Source organism: Rhinopithecus bieti, unplaced genomic scaffold (genome assembly GCF_001698545.2).
Source record: "Rhinopithecus bieti isolate Rb0 unplaced genomic scaffold, ASM169854v2 scaffold_4967, whole genome shotgun sequence".
Taxonomy (NCBI): domain Eukaryota; kingdom Metazoa; phylum Chordata; class Mammalia; order Primates; family Cercopithecidae; genus Rhinopithecus; species Rhinopithecus bieti.
This window is the reverse complement of record NW_016804726.1, coordinates 861,875-877,113: the sequence shown is the minus strand read 5'-3', so window position 1 is coordinate 877,113 and position 15,239 is coordinate 861,875. Positions and strand designations below refer to the sequence as shown.

At 42.9% G+C, this 15,239-nt stretch overlaps 1 protein-coding gene across 9 annotated transcripts in view; it reads right to left on the bottom strand.

Moving 5' to 3' along the window:
• Positions 1-419: 419 nt before the first annotated feature.
• Positions 420-15,239, bottom strand: part of XPNPEP3 (X-prolyl aminopeptidase 3) — a 78,594-nt gene continuing 63,774 nt past the window's right edge. For 8 of the 9 annotated variants that reach the window (XM_017870264.1, XM_017870266.1, XM_017870270.1 and 5 more), the window contains 3 exons: positions 11,241-11,421; positions 9,302-9,422; positions 6,901-7,187 (listed from right to left, as the gene is read on the bottom strand). In XM_017870264.1, the coding sequence (XP_017725753.1) occupies positions 7,021-7,187; positions 9,302-9,422; positions 11,241-11,421 (469 nt within the window). In that variant the 3' untranslated portion in view covers positions 6,901-7,020. Of the gene's footprint in view, positions 845-6,900; positions 7,188-9,301; positions 9,423-11,240; positions 11,422-15,239 lie in introns of those variants that run through there. The other variant, XM_017870265.1, reaches the window with a different exon arrangement.

The window sequence follows — 15,239 nt, the reverse complement described above, 5'->3', positions numbered from 1 at the left end:
CAAGACTCTGTCTCAAAAACACAAAACAAAACAAAAATGGCTGGGTGAGGTGGTTCATGCCACCCTATCTCTACTAAAAATACAAAAATTAGCCAGGCATGGCAGGCAGCTGTAGTCCCAGCTACTTGGGAGGCTAAGGTGGGAGAGTCACTTAAGCCCAAGATGGCTACACTTAGGATTCATTATATGGTTGACAAAGTTCAAATATTCCTAATTTTGCAACTTGATCCTATTTCCCCACAAAATCCATCCTTCATAAAATGTGCAGGGCTATAGTTTACAGTCTTGAGTACTATGCGGACTTTCTGGAGACCTTTCAGTCACTTTTGTGTCAACCAGTTTAACAGGCTGGATCAAATCCATCAGATTCTTCCTCTATAAGACTGATAAAATCATTTCAAGTTTGCTATCATGATTTTGAGACAGCAGCTAATGAATAGTTTGTAAAATATTTTGTAAAACCAGATGGTCTCATGTTTACACTAAACAGACTGTAAACTCTAGATTCTAAACACACACACACCATACACTTCTACATTGTTTTATAGTTGTTTTTTTTAAAATGACAGTTACAAATGCTTTTCCCTTGATGGGGAATGATGTATCTACTTTCAGTGAATAGTAATGCCTTAAAAAGTAACAGCATTTTGTCTAAATTGAACTTATATAATTGCACAAAAGTCATGGAAAGCATTAAGAAATGCTAGTAAAGATTGAAGTTTTCTCAGATTCTTGCGCAGCAACTCCAAGAAGCCTCAATCCCAGTGGGTCCTCTGATTCAAACAATAATGATGCTCGAACTCAGTGACACACAGGCAGAGAACAGCAGCACAACCAGGAGGACCTATGCAGTTTGTAACAGTGAAATTCTGCTCTACTGTTAAGGTTTAATGATGCATTCATTCATCTTTTCATTACGAGCATAAAAAACACCTCAAATTATATTTTCTCAGGCTTAAAACTTGTTTTGGGCTATGGATTCTACTTCAGGAAACAACAATTAAAAAAAAAAACCACAATCACACCATAAAAACCTCTTCTAAGCAGGTTCCTTCATGCTGCTACTGTCTGTTGGGCCTGCCTAATTTTCTTTTCTTTTCCTTTTTTTTTTTTTTTAGACAGAGTCTAGCTCTGTCGCCCAGGCTGTAGTGCAGTGGCGCTATCTCGGCTCACTGCAAGCTCCGCCTCCTGGGTTCACGCCATTCTCCTGCCTCAGCCTCCCCAGTAGCTGGGACTACAGGCGCCCGCCACCACGCCCAACTAATTTTTTGTATTTTTAGTAGAGACAGGGTTTCACCGGGTCAACCAGGATGGTTTCGATCTCCTGACCTCGAGATCCGCCCGCCTCGGCCTCCCAAAGTGCTGCTAATTTTCTAATAGACACACAAATGAATTACATTCTCGGCTATCAGACACTAGTTGAGGGACAGCAGATAGGTTCTAACTCAAATTCTAACTGTTTTATTGGCAGCAGTTATTGGAAACACTGTTAAAAAGGACTCCAAGGTCACTGCTGGACTGGTGAACAGCTCACTGTGCTTTCTTCTCCATCTCTGACACGGGAACAGGAGGGGGAGAAGCAGCATTCGTGCTTCACATTTGTGATCTTTGTATTATTAACAAAGCTGAACAGGATGTGGGTATGGATATTTGGAAAGACATAACAAAGGTATATTTTTCTGTTTTAATGAATTGCAATGTCTTTATATGGAGGCTTAACATGTTTTATTTGGATCTTAATCTCAATTAAGACAGTACTTCTATGGTGAAGGTTGTTCCCTTTCTCACCTTACAAAAACTGAGAAAAAAGCAAGGTATTGAAAGAAGATGCACACAGAGTACTTTAAGTCACTCTCAGAAGCATATTCCTAACGTGGATACTATGATTATGAGAGGAGGTGAGTTCTCACTCCAGTTTTTCTCTTCTTTTTTATTGAGACAGGGTCTTGCTCTGTTGCCCAGGGTGGCATGGAGTGGCACAATCATGGCTCACTGCAGCCTTGACCTCCTGTGCTCAAGTGGTCCTCCCACCTCAGCCTCCTGAGTAGCTGGGACTATAGGTGCACACCACCACACCTGGCTAACTTTAAATTTTTTTGCTGAGACAAGGTCTCTCTATGTTGCCTAGGCTGGTCTCAAACTCCTGGGCTCAAGTGCTGGGATTACAGTCGTGATCCACTGCACCCAACTTTACTCCAGTATTTATACTGTTATGTTTCAAATAAAGAACACAGTCTGTTTCCTAATTATGGAGACAAAATAGTACTTCCTGAAATAAATACATAAAAGTATATGACACTGGATATCCAGATATGTTTTCTTCATTTAGATGGTATTGTTAATGATCTAACCACGTACCTTCAATTCAGGGAGAAAAATTCCAGTGGTAACATTTGAGTAATTTTTTTTAAGATTTTTAATAGGAGTGACTGGTAGAGATATTATTTATTATACTTAGAACTAAAGGCTCACCTGGGCACGGTGGCTCACGCCTGTAATCCCAGCACTTTGGGAGGCCAAGGTGGGCAGATTACAAGGTCAGGAGATCAAGACCATCGTGGCCAATATGGTGAAACCCTGTCTCTACTAAAAATACAAAAATCAGCTGGGCATAGTGGCGCGTGTCTGTAACCCCAGCTACTTGGGAGGCTGAGGCAGGGGAACTGCTTGAACCAGGGAGTCGGAGGCTGCAGTGAGCCGAGATGGCACCACTGCACTCCAGCCTGGGTGACAGAGTAAGACTCTGTCTCCAAAAAAAAAAAAAGACTTTGTCCCCCCCTCCCCCCCAAAAAAAGAACTAAAGGCTCAACACAAATGATAATTGTTCAATGTGATGGATATGCTAATTGTTCCGATCTGATCATTATATATTATATGTATCAAAACATCACTATGTACCCCATAAATATGTACAATTATATGTCAATTAAGCACTTTAAAAAGGCCGGGTGCGGTGGCTCACGCCTATAATCCCAGCACCTTGGGAGTCCAAGGTGGGCAGATTATGAGGTCAGGAGATTGAGACCATCGTGGCTAGCATAGTGAAACCCCATCTCTATTAAAAATACAGAAAAGTAGCCGGGCATGGTGGCATGTGCCTGTAGTCCCAGCTACTCAGGAGGCTGAGACAGAAGAATTGCCTGAACCCAGGAGATGGAGGTTGCAGTGAGCCAAGATCGTGCACTGCACTCCAGCCTGGGTGACAGAGTGAGACTCTGTCTCAAAAACAAAAACAAAAAACAAAACAAAACAAAAAAACCTGAAAAAAAAAAGCTAATATAAAGCCCTTACCTTAAAACTCTGAATTTATCTTACTCACTTTGTACCCTTACAAGTTTATGAACTTGCAAGGCAGTTGAAAACTATGGTAAGTCTTCAAGTCCCAGCTTTATTAAATGTAAGAGATCAGCAAACTTTAATCTAAATTTTAAGAATTTTAAGAAATATTTGGAAACATTTTATTTCTGAAGTATATTTTAATTATTTGGAAAACTGACTTAAGTGGAATGGTCATTTCCCAACATTAGAAAAATAAAATTATTTGATATCCAATAACAATAGCATTCTCTGTATAAAAAAAATAACTAAAGGGAAATGTGGGGTATGTCTGTGGCAAGGCTGAGAATGAATAAGATCACACACAGCACTGTGCATAATTATCTGCTCAACAAATCCTGAATATATCAGACAGCCCATAATATTGCTATGAGAAGTCTGATTCAAATGCTTAGCTGCTATAGTTAGTTAATCTGGGACTCAAAGGACAATATACCTCCAGAAGAATTCCACAACATGGCCGGGCGCGGTGGCTCACGCCTGTAATCCCAGCACTTTGGGAGGCCGAGACAAGCGGATCACGAGGTCAGGAGATCGAGACCATCCTGGCTAACACGGTGAAACCCCGTCTCTACTAAAAAAATACAAAAATTAGCCGGGCGCGGTGGCGGGCGCCTGTAGTCCCAGCTATACGGGAGGCTGAGGCAGGAGAATGGCTTGAACCTGGGAGGCAGAGCTTGCAGTGCGTGGAGATGGCGCCACTGCACTCCAGCCTGGGCGACAGAGCGAGACTGTCTCAAAAAAAAAAAAAAAGAATTCCACAACAGCCTTTCTGCCTACTGGTAACATCTATAGAACTTGACTAGAATCTAACCAGCAGTCTGTTTCATGTCCAAGCATGCTGCCATACATACAAGCCACCTAGGCTTTTAGCTAGAAAAGTTTAGACCATAGACAATGATACAGGAGGCACGGTGGCTCGCGTCTGTAATCCCAGCACTTAGGGAGGCCGAGGCGTGTGGATCGTGAGGTCAGGAGTTCAAGACCAGCCTGGCTAACATCGTGAACCCTCATCTCCACTTAAAATACAAAAAAAATAGCCGGGTGTGGTGGCAGACGCCTGTAATCCTAGCTACTCGAGAGGCTGAGGCAGGAGAATCGCTTGAACCTGGGAGGCGGAGGTTGCAGTGAGCTGAGATCTTGCCATTGCACACCAGCCCGGGTGACAGTGCGAGACTCCATCTCAAAAAAAAAAAAAAAAAAAAAAAAAAGGAGAAGAAAAGGAAATTCCTTATTCCTGGATTATAAATGAACAAAGGAAACACAATCCAAGGAAAGGGCTGTTGGGGGCACAGAGCCTGAGAAGTGAGAAGCCAGAGTTGTGGAGTTGTTTCCCTCCCCTTCTTTTAAAAAGTAGCGCTGGATTGAGAAATTGGAGGGAGGTGGGAGGGTGGGTATGGGGGATGGAGACTCCAGCTGTGCAGCCTCCATTCTGAGAGCTGCTTAGATAAGGTGTGCAAAGCCAGGCATTCCTGGGCTAGCACTGTCAGGATATGATTTGTATCACTTTTGTTTTCACATTATCTGTCTCTTGAGGAAGTCACTGCCTGTCTGCTTTTCACTGTGTACCCTGGGTTTCCCTGGTAAGATAGGCAAACTTCCAGCACTGCAGAGATTGTTAATCCCTAGCTTGTGCTTCCCTAATACAAAGTATTTTTTTAAGAAACCCTCAAATTTGTGTTCTAACAATTGGCATGCTTTATACATCTTGAGCTCATATCCAGGTTTAAAGGAGGTGAACATACTGGTTTTTAAAGCTTCCCTCTATCACAGAAGCTCCTAAATAAGCTATCTGTGGTAATCTAGCCCTGTTCACCTTGCAAATTGAGTTGTTGTATAATTGTATCCAATGTTTGTTTTTAAAGAAATATGACTCTTACGCCAGGTGTGGTGGCTCATGCATGTAATCCTAGCACTTTGGGAGGCTAAGGTGGGCGGATTGCCTGAGCTCAGGAGTTTGAGACCAGCCTGGGCAACAGGGTGAAATCCTGTCTGTACTAAAATACAAAAAATTAAAATACAAAAAATTAGCTGGGCGTGGTGGTATGCGCCTGTAGTCCCAGTTACTCGGTAGGCTCAGGCAGGAGAATTGCCTGAACCCGGGTGGTGGAGGTTGTAGTGAGCCGAGATCGCGCCACTGCACTCCAGCCCAGGTGACAGAGCAAGACTCTGTCTCCCAAAAAAAAAAAAAAAAAAAGAAAGACATATGACTCTTCTAACCATGCACTCCAATCTAATATCAGAGAAAGATAGGAATCATAACATATTTATCTGGTAGTTTGGTAGACGTTCTGTAATTTTCGTTTCTATTAGCACTACAGACGCAAATCACAGAGTAACGAGGGGACTTCCTGAAACTGGGCACCCACTACACCTGTGACTCGTCAGAGGACAGGGTAAGTAAGCAAGGATCGGCTTCTGCCGAGCACAAACAGCGCCTACAACGGCTAACCCGTGAGCGTCAGGTCGCATCCAAGAATCTATAGAGGGGAGCAGGGGATGTGCTGGGAAAGAGACAGCATATTTTTCTTCTTTTTATTATTTTTGAAGCCATCATTAAGAAACCATCTTTAAACGAAGAGAAAGATGGCAGGATGTCAATGATTCTTTTTTTTTTTTTTTTTTTTTTTTTTTTCTTTTTTTGAGGAAGAGTCTCGCTCAGTCACCCAGGCTGGAGTGCAGTCGCATGAGCTCAGCTCACTGCAACCTCCAGCTCCCAGGTTCAAGCAATTCTCATGCCGCAGCCTCCCAAATAGCTGGGATTACAGGCATGTATCACCACACCCAGCTCATTTTTGTATTTTTAGTAGAGACAGGGTTTCACCATGTTGGCCAGGCTGGTCTTGACCTCCTGGTCTCAAGTGATCCACCTGCCTCAACCTCCCAAAGTGCTGGGATTACAGGCGTTGAGTCACTATGCCCAGACCTGATGTCTGGATCTTTAGTATATATATATACAATTTTCTTTCTCTTCCATTTCCTTCTTTATCAAGAATCTAAACACTTTCCAGGTCTCAGGCAGCCAAATGGGAAGAAAAGCTCAAAAGTGTTTTGTTTGGTAGGTAGCTAGTGTTGCTGGAACCTGGACTGTGGGTGACTAGTAAGACTGCAGGACACCAGTGCCCCTGAGGGCTCATATGGCTCCAGTAGATATGCAGGATCTAGAACAGGTAGGGAGGAGTTACAGAAGGTATGTATTGGCCACCCACAATCACCGACAGATGAATTTTCGCGTAGGCAGAGACCTTGGTAATTACCTAAAAATACAGGGATCACACAAACTTCTTATGATATTGGGTGGATCTCAGCAAAAGTATAGAAAGGGAAGGACTTGAAAGAAGAAGTGAAATTTCCGTATGTTTAAATGTGTTAACTGGAATGCATGGATATATGTCACTAAGACCTTTATGTTTAAAAATTAAAATTGCTCTGGTCATTAATTCTATAGAATTAATGTTACCAAAGCTGCAGTAACATACTATTCAAAAATTCATTTTTCCAGACTTCTAACTGCTTAAAACAAAAAAACCCCACACACACGATTACATACATTCACACAGCTGCTATGCTCCCAAATGGAACACATATATTAATGCATACACAGAGACATTCAGAAAGCACACGTGCAGGGCTGCCAGCATACACCCATCTTGAACCTGAGGTGCATGTGGGCCGTAGTGAAGGTCAAGAAGCCCGGCTGCATATCTGTTCAATGTCATTCATCTCTTTGGGACAATCTGCAGAAAGGATGAGAGGTGAGTCCTGAGTCACCACTACATCATCCTCAATTCGTACACCAAGACCCCGAAACTTCTCTGGGGCATCTCTGTCATCCTCTGGAATATAAATGCCTGTGAAGTAGAAAGAAGAACACGCTGTTCAGGAATGACAGTAACTGGGTGGTTTGGGGCAAGTAAGTTAACCTCTGGGTTAAAATTCCTTCCTCTGTAATACTGGATCTTTATGGTACCTACCTAGTAAAGCTGTGAAGATTAAATGAGATAACACATGTCAAAGTGCCTGGCATATAATGGTCAACACATGTTGGTATCACTACTAAAATTATTACTGTGGTTATCTATATTGGACTACAAGCTCAATACAACTATGGCAATGCTGATCACGATTCTGTCATATTCCAGTGGCTCAAGCAGGCCAGTAAAGTTACTTAATTAAAAAGTACGTCAATATATGTGGGGTACAAGCAGATTATATAAGTGCTTTCTTCCCCTGCCTAAAAGTCCCCTGGAAAAAGAGCACTTTGCAAAAATAAAGACAAAATATATTTAAACTGTATGAAAACAAACATTTAGAGATTATCAGCCTTGACAACTGGAAGCTGCAGAAATAGTCATTATAAGGTTTAAATATATCTGATGTATATAACATAAAGTAAAAGAGAAACTGAAAGGCCGGGCGCGGTGGCTCAAGCCTGTAATCCCAGCACTTTGGGAGGCCGAGACGGGCGGATCACGAGGTCAGGAGATCGAGACCATCCTGGCTAACACGGTGAAACCCCGTCTCCACTAAAAAATACAAAAAATTAGCAGGGCGAGGTGGCGGGCGCCTGTAGTCCCAGCTACTCGGGAGGCTGAGGCAGGAGAATGGCGTGAACCTGGGAGGCGGAGCTTGCAGTGAGCTGAGATCTGGCCACTGCACTCCAGCCTGGGCGACCGAGCAAGACTCCGTCTCAAAAAAAAAAAAAGAGAAACGGAAAGACTTTAATGTATATTTGGAAAAATGTAGGAACCCCAGGTACCCTTTCTAATCATGAAGTTAGACACACACCAGGGCTTTTTATATTAAACAAGTTGTAAACTTCTTCCACTATCCTCACAGATCCTGCTCTACGATTAAAAAACAGAAAAAGATCAGCAAAGGAAAATGGAGTGCAGTTAAGGAAGCGCTTGTGTACCAACCAGATTGAACCAAACGATATAGCTATGGCCACAGATAGCAATGTATGACTGGGTTCAAAGGGTGGCATAAAAGACATTTCACAGCCATAATTTATATAGAGATTACAATACTTGAAATCTAAAATTTAGATGAGTTTTCAAAACAAAACCAGCATCAGTATTTAACCATCAACTCTGACAACATCAATCTTCACACACCACTGTGGCCACTGCTCCTCTTCAGAATCCTGCTCAGCACCCAGGACCATTCAAGTTAGGTAACGTATCCAATTGTTAGCTTTCTCTGAAGCTTACGAGGAAGGCGTTGGGTACTAATGAGTGGGATGGTGCTGGGTAGTTCAATGCAGCTTGCAGAGGTGTTGAAACTGAGAGCATAGTGTGTCTGCCTGTTTCTCTGCACGCAAGCACTGGGGGCTCTGGAAGCTTGAGCAGCCCCCAGCTACCAAATGGGAGACCAGTACAAACTGTCCCTGGGAAAGGCAGGATTTAAAAAGATTCATTTCTTAATATCTATTCATTTCTATGTATCTATATATAGGAAGTATTCTCCATCAGTTGTTCATTGGAGGAGTCAAATTGAACAAATTGTGTGATGTTAAATAAGAATACGAAAGATAAATGTAAAATAAAATTATCTTCCACACTGGAGAGACTTTTTTTCCCGTCTCTTCTAACTTAATTACGTTGGTTGAAGTCAAAACAAACAATGTGGCTGGGCATGGTGGCTCAGGCCTGTAATTCTAGCACTTTGAGAGACCGAGATGGGTGGATCACCTGAGGTCAGGAGTTTGAGACCAGCCTGGCCAACATGGCGAAACCCCATCTCTACTAAAAATATAAAAATCAGCCAGGCATGGTGGTGGACAACTGTAATCCCAGATACTCAGGAGGCTGAGGCAGGAGAATCTCTGAACCTGGGGGGCGGAGGTTGCAGTGAGTGAAGATCACACCACTTCACTCCAGCCTGCGCGAAAGAGCAAAACTCCATCTCAAAAACAAACCAACAAACGTTTACCTCACAGCACTATTATAACACCTCTCCTTACCTGGCTCAATTGTGATTACCATCCCAGGCTGCAGAGGGAGAGAACGCGGCATGTCTGGAGTGTCATGGACATCCATCCCGAGGTAGTGGCCAACATGATGAGGGCAGTATTTTCGAGCAGCCTGGAAAAGAAAATTATCACAGTATCATTAGAGCAATGACCTCTAACGGGGAATGCTGGGCAAGTATAAATCAGTGAGATATGTGTTATTATCTCCCCCATGGTTCTGCCACTTCAGTTTAATCCCTCCTTGGGCTAATACTTAAAGGCACCTGAAAAACTGCAACCTCTTATATGCAGTTCTGCCAATGGCATTCTCATCAATCCACACTTCCATTCCCACTATTTAATATACTACATACATGCTGACTTGGGTAATCCCAACTAATGACTGTGGCAAATCAAAGTCTGTTTTCTTCAGTACCACAGGAAAGGTAAAAATAAAAGAAAGAAAAAAAAATCTCTTTTTTTGGGAAAGAGAGGATGACTATTACCACAGTTCTCTTTCCAATGTTCCTTCACACATCCCTCTCAGGAATCCACTCTGGAGACCCTAAATATCTCACAGCAACTTGTGGAGGAGGCATACTTTTGGGCATGTACCAGCTTGGGTATTTCTTTTTTTTGAGATGGAGTCCTGGTCTGTTGTCCAGGTTGGAGTACAGTGGTGTGATCTTGGCTCACTGTAAACTCGGTCTCCTGGGTTCAAGCGATTCTCCTGCCTCAGCCTCCCCAGTAGCTGGGATTATACACTTGTATCACCATGCCCGGCAAATTTTTGTATTTTTAGTAGAGACAAGGTTTCACCATGTTGGCCAGGCTGGTCTCGAACTCCTGACCTCATGTGATCTGCCTGCCTCAGCCTCCCAAAGTGCTGGGATTACAGGTGTGAGCCACTGTGCCCAGCCAGCTTGGGTATTTCCATCAGTTAGTTAAAGATTTGTTGGCCCAAGCAACAGCCAATTTACAGCTTCATTTTTATTGATAATAGAAGTCCTAGAAGCCTTAACTTGTAGGTAGGAGATGCCTAATGGTCTATCTGACTTGGGCATCTAGCATCTTAATTTTAAAGCTGAGGTTTTACATTTTTACTGAACATCATCACATTTTGGATGCAGAAAAAAATTCACTAATGACATGGCCTTTGGGAATATTGCTGAAGTCTCAAAAATGTCACTTAAACAAATACTTTCTCCTTTGACCTACAGAATAACCCATAAAGGGATTAAAAGTTAATCTCTCTCTCTCTTTTTTTTTTCTGGACACAGGACCTTGTTTTGTGGCCCAGGTTGGAGTGCAGTGGTGCGATCACAGCTCACTGCAGCCTTGAACTCCTGGGGTCAAGTGATCCTCCCACCTCAACCTCCCAAGTAGTGTGTGTGTGTGCCACCACACCTGGCTAACTTTTAAATATTTTGTAGAGACAGGGTCTTGCTATATTTCCCAGGCTTCTCCTCATTTCTTGTTTCCTTTTTCACCCTGTCTACACCAGACTTCATTTTATGTTTTCTGAATACTGAGCTAGTTATGCAGCATGTAATGAATCAGAATGTGCTGCCATCTTCTGGAAGAAATAAGTACTGACTTCCTTTGTTTTAATCTGTGTTAAAGCTAAATCCCTCTTATAGATCACAAAGATGATTTCTAAATCTTTTCTTTTTACTTAAAAAACCCCGTGTGTGTATGTGTATATATATATCTATGTGTGTGTGTATATATGTGTGTGTATATATATCCGTATATACATATAGATAGGTCTCGCTATATTGCCCAGGCTAGCTTCAAGCGATCCTCCTGCCTCAGCCTCCTAAACTACTGAGATTACAGGCATGAATCACTGCATCTGTCCCATTTCTAAATCGAATTAGCTTTATATAGGGTAAAAGCCCAGCAGCATGCGAGGTGTTCTTGAGAACTGGGGTCAAGAGAAGGGAAATACCTTGAAGACATTATTTTCCTTAATGTTCTTCATGATTCCCAAGTCTTTAAGCTTCTGTCCTATCAGGGTCAGCATCATGCTGTAGATGTTCTCCAAGCTTGTCCCAGGGAAGCAGAGGGCCAAACAATCTCTCTGGATCTCTAGAACAGCTTCATAGAGTTCTGCCTGAGGTGCAGTGAACCTAGGGACGGGAAAACCAAATAATCTGAACTTAAGATAATCTGATACTCTAAGAAGTTTGCTACTAAGTTTGATTAGAAAAGCCCCAAGATGCTGCTGCTGGGGCACTGTTGATGTTTAATAAGTACCAATCTATCAATATGGCCAGGAGCTCAATCATGTCCTAGGTGCTCAGCAGGAAGGGCAACAATCCTTCAGGCTGGAGCAGCAACACAGTCTCTTCTTCAAATGGTCAGGAGAGACATGAAGTAGGGCCAGAAGAAGCACCCAGCCACGACTGCAGTCAGTGGGCAGACAAGGCTCAGCCGTGATCCTGTCTAATCCCTTACAGCACAGACTACCATTAAAAAAAAAAGGCAGGAAAGCCTAGGGACCCACTTCTGACAGGTGAAGCAGATACCATGGGATAAACTAGTCAACATCTGGGCTACTAGTAACATACTAGCACTTAAGTGTCTTTAGAATAACAGTTTCTTTAGCAATTATGAGATAAAAAAGTGACCTGGGATAATATATGATACGTATTCTCACATGCTGTTGATAGGAGTGTAAACTAATACAGCCAATTACATCAAAGGCCTTAAAGATGCTCATATAACTAGAGCTTATAATTCTACTCTAATATATCCGAAGAAAATATTTGAAATTCAAAAAAGCTGAATGTACTAAAATGTTCACTGTAATTTAATAATTGTAAATTATTAGATAAACTCTAAATGTCCTCTAATAGAAGAATGGTTAAATATAATAGCATAAGGAACCCATAGCATAATGTACCCATACCCCACCCCACCACAGTATTACTAAATAATTATTTCTGTAACATCTTTTTTTTTTTTAAAGAGACAAGGTCTCACTATGTTGCCCAGGTTGGTCTGGAACTCTTCAGCTCAAACGATCCTCCTGCCTTGGCCTCCCAAAGTGTCTTTATATACACTAAAATGCATACATTTGAATGGTACAATTTTGACAGATGCATGTACCAAACCTATTGAAGCTGAGGACAATGAACTCCTAAATTCCTCTGAGTCTTCACTGCCAGCAGAAGCGGCCCCTCCACCCCTGTCTGAGAAGGCTAACCCTGCTTTCCTGAAAACCTGTAGGTGTGTCCCTTGAGGTAGTTGCCTTGGTTCTTCTAGTCCCAGCAGTCCTCAAGGCCCAGCGGGCTCCAAGTTAGGTAGAAAGTATGACCCACGAGGAAGTCCACTCCACTCCAAAAAGAACTGCATGAGGGCCGGGCGTGGTAGCTCACGCCTGTAATCCCAACACTTTGGGAGGCCAAGGCGGATGGATCACCTGAGGTCAGAAGTTCGAGACCAGCCTGACCAACATGGAGAAACCCCATCTCTACTAAAAATACACAATTAGCTGGGCGTGGTGGTGCATGCCTGTAATCCCAGCTACTCGGGAAGCTGAGGCAAGAGAATCGCTTGAACCTGGGAGGCAGACGTTGCATTGAGCCGAGATTGCACCATTGCACTCCCACCTGGGCAACAAGAGTGAAACTCCATCTCAAAAAAAAAAAAAAAAAAGAACTGCATGAGGTTTCCAATTTCTGACAGACAAAAATCTGGGAATATGGGTGGGAATGAATATTTATGGTGTGGGATAATGGTAGAAGGAACATAGTTGCATCAGGCAACGTTACTGATATGGGTCTACTCATCAGAGATTCTGGATTCAATGTTGTAGCTGAAGGGGTCAGAAACGTTCTAACAGCTTGGTTGCCTGGCTGGCTGAAACACAAACCAAAAGGTCCTCCACAAACATAAACACAAATGCCACAACTGCTTTGGTATACTGGAGAAGGAATTCTGCCTCAGGACTATAATATAAACCCTGCCTGAGTTTGGACTGAAGTCTGCCCTATAGATTTTGGACGCAAGCCTTATACAGAGCATTTCCATCTCCCCCGAAAGCTTCCTCATGTTCATTTCTTTTTTTCCTTTTTTGAGATGGAATTTCGCTCTTTTGCCCAGGCTGAAGTGCTGTGACCTCGGCTCACTGCAACTTCTGCCCCTACCGGGTTCAAGTGATTCTCCTGCCTCAACCTCCCAAGTAGCTGGGATTATAGGCGCCTGCCAGCACGCCTGGCTAATTTTTGTATTTTGAGTAGAGATGGGATTTTGCCATGTTGGCCAGGCTGGTCTTGAACTCCTGACGTCAGGTGATCCGCCTACCTTGGCCTCCCAAAGTCCTAGGATTACAGGCGTGAGTCACCATGTCCATTTCTAATCAATATCCCTACTTTCCGAGGCAAATGCTGTTGTGATTATTTTGACCTTAGTTTGCCTAATCTAGAACATCATATAAATGGAATCATATAATATATACTATTTTGTGTCTGGCTTCCTTCACTGAGCATAATCTATGCTCTGTGCACCACTGCACTCCAGCCTGGAATGCAATAATCTATGCTCAGTGACGGTAGAAGGATGTCTATGCAGTACATCCATGGTGTTGCTTCAATCAGTAACAAAAAACATTCAATCAGTAATTAAAATGTTCTTTTTTATTACTGAGTGGTATTCCATTGTATGAACAGACCACAATTTGCATATTCATTCTCCTGTTGATGGGACATTTTGGTTGTTATGCTATTGTGAATAAATGCTGTTATGAATGTCCTTGTGCAACTCTTTTTGTTGAGAAATGTTTTCATTTCTCTTAAATACCTGGAATTTGGCTAGGCATAGTGGCTCATGCTTGTAATTCCAGTGTTTTGGCAGGTCAAGGCAAGAGGATCGTTTGAGCCAAGGAGTTGCTGACCAGCCTGGGCAACATAGCAAAACCCTGCCTCTATAAAAAAACAAAATATCAGCCAGGCATGGTGGCATATGCCTATAATCCCAGCTACTTGGGAGGTTGAGATGGGAGGATTGCTCTCTGCCTCAGCCTCCCAAGTAGCTGAGATTACAGGCACGTGCCACCACGCCCAGCTAATTTTTGTTATTTTAGTATGGACGGGGTTTCACCATGTTGGTTAGACTGGTCTCAAACTCATGACCTCAAGTGATCCACTCGCCTGGGCCTCCCAAAGTGCTGGGATTACAAGTGTGAGCCACTGCACCTGGCCTTTTTACAATGTAGTTCTATTCTTCCAGCTGGATAATTTCTTTTTTCTTTTTTTTTGTTGAGATGGAGTCTTGCTTTGTTGCCCAGGCTGGAGTACAGTGGTGCAATCTCCACTCACTGCAAGCTCCGCCTCCCAGGTTCATGCCATTCTCCTGCCTCAGCCTCCCAAGTAGCTGGGACTACAGGCGCCCACCACTACGCCTGGCTAATTGTTTTTATTTTAGTAGAGATGGGGTTTCACCGTGTTAGCCAGGATGGTCTCGATCTCCTGACCTTGTGATCTGCCTGCCTCAGCCTCCCAAAGTGCTGGGATTACAGGAGTGAGCCACCGCACCCGGCCCCAGCTCGATACTTTCTATTTATCTTCAAGTTTGCAAACTTCTGCAGCCTCCAATCTACAGTTAAGTCCACCCAGTGAATTTCCTATTTCAGTTAATGTACTTTTTGGCTTTAAAATTGTCATTTAAAGATTAAAAATTTTTTTATTGTAAAACAAAACACAGATATAGAAAGTCAAATCAATCAAACATAAACCTTAAGAAATTATTTGGTGGCTCTATTAGAAATACAAAAATTAGCTGGGCGTGGTGGCACCCGCCTGTAGCCCAGCTACTTGGGAGTCTGAGGCAGGAGAATTGCATGAACCCGGAAGCTGGAGGTTGCAGTGAGCCAAGATTGCGCCACTGCACTCCAGCCTGGGCAACAGAGTGAGACTCCGTCTCAAAAAAAAAAAAAAAAAAAAAA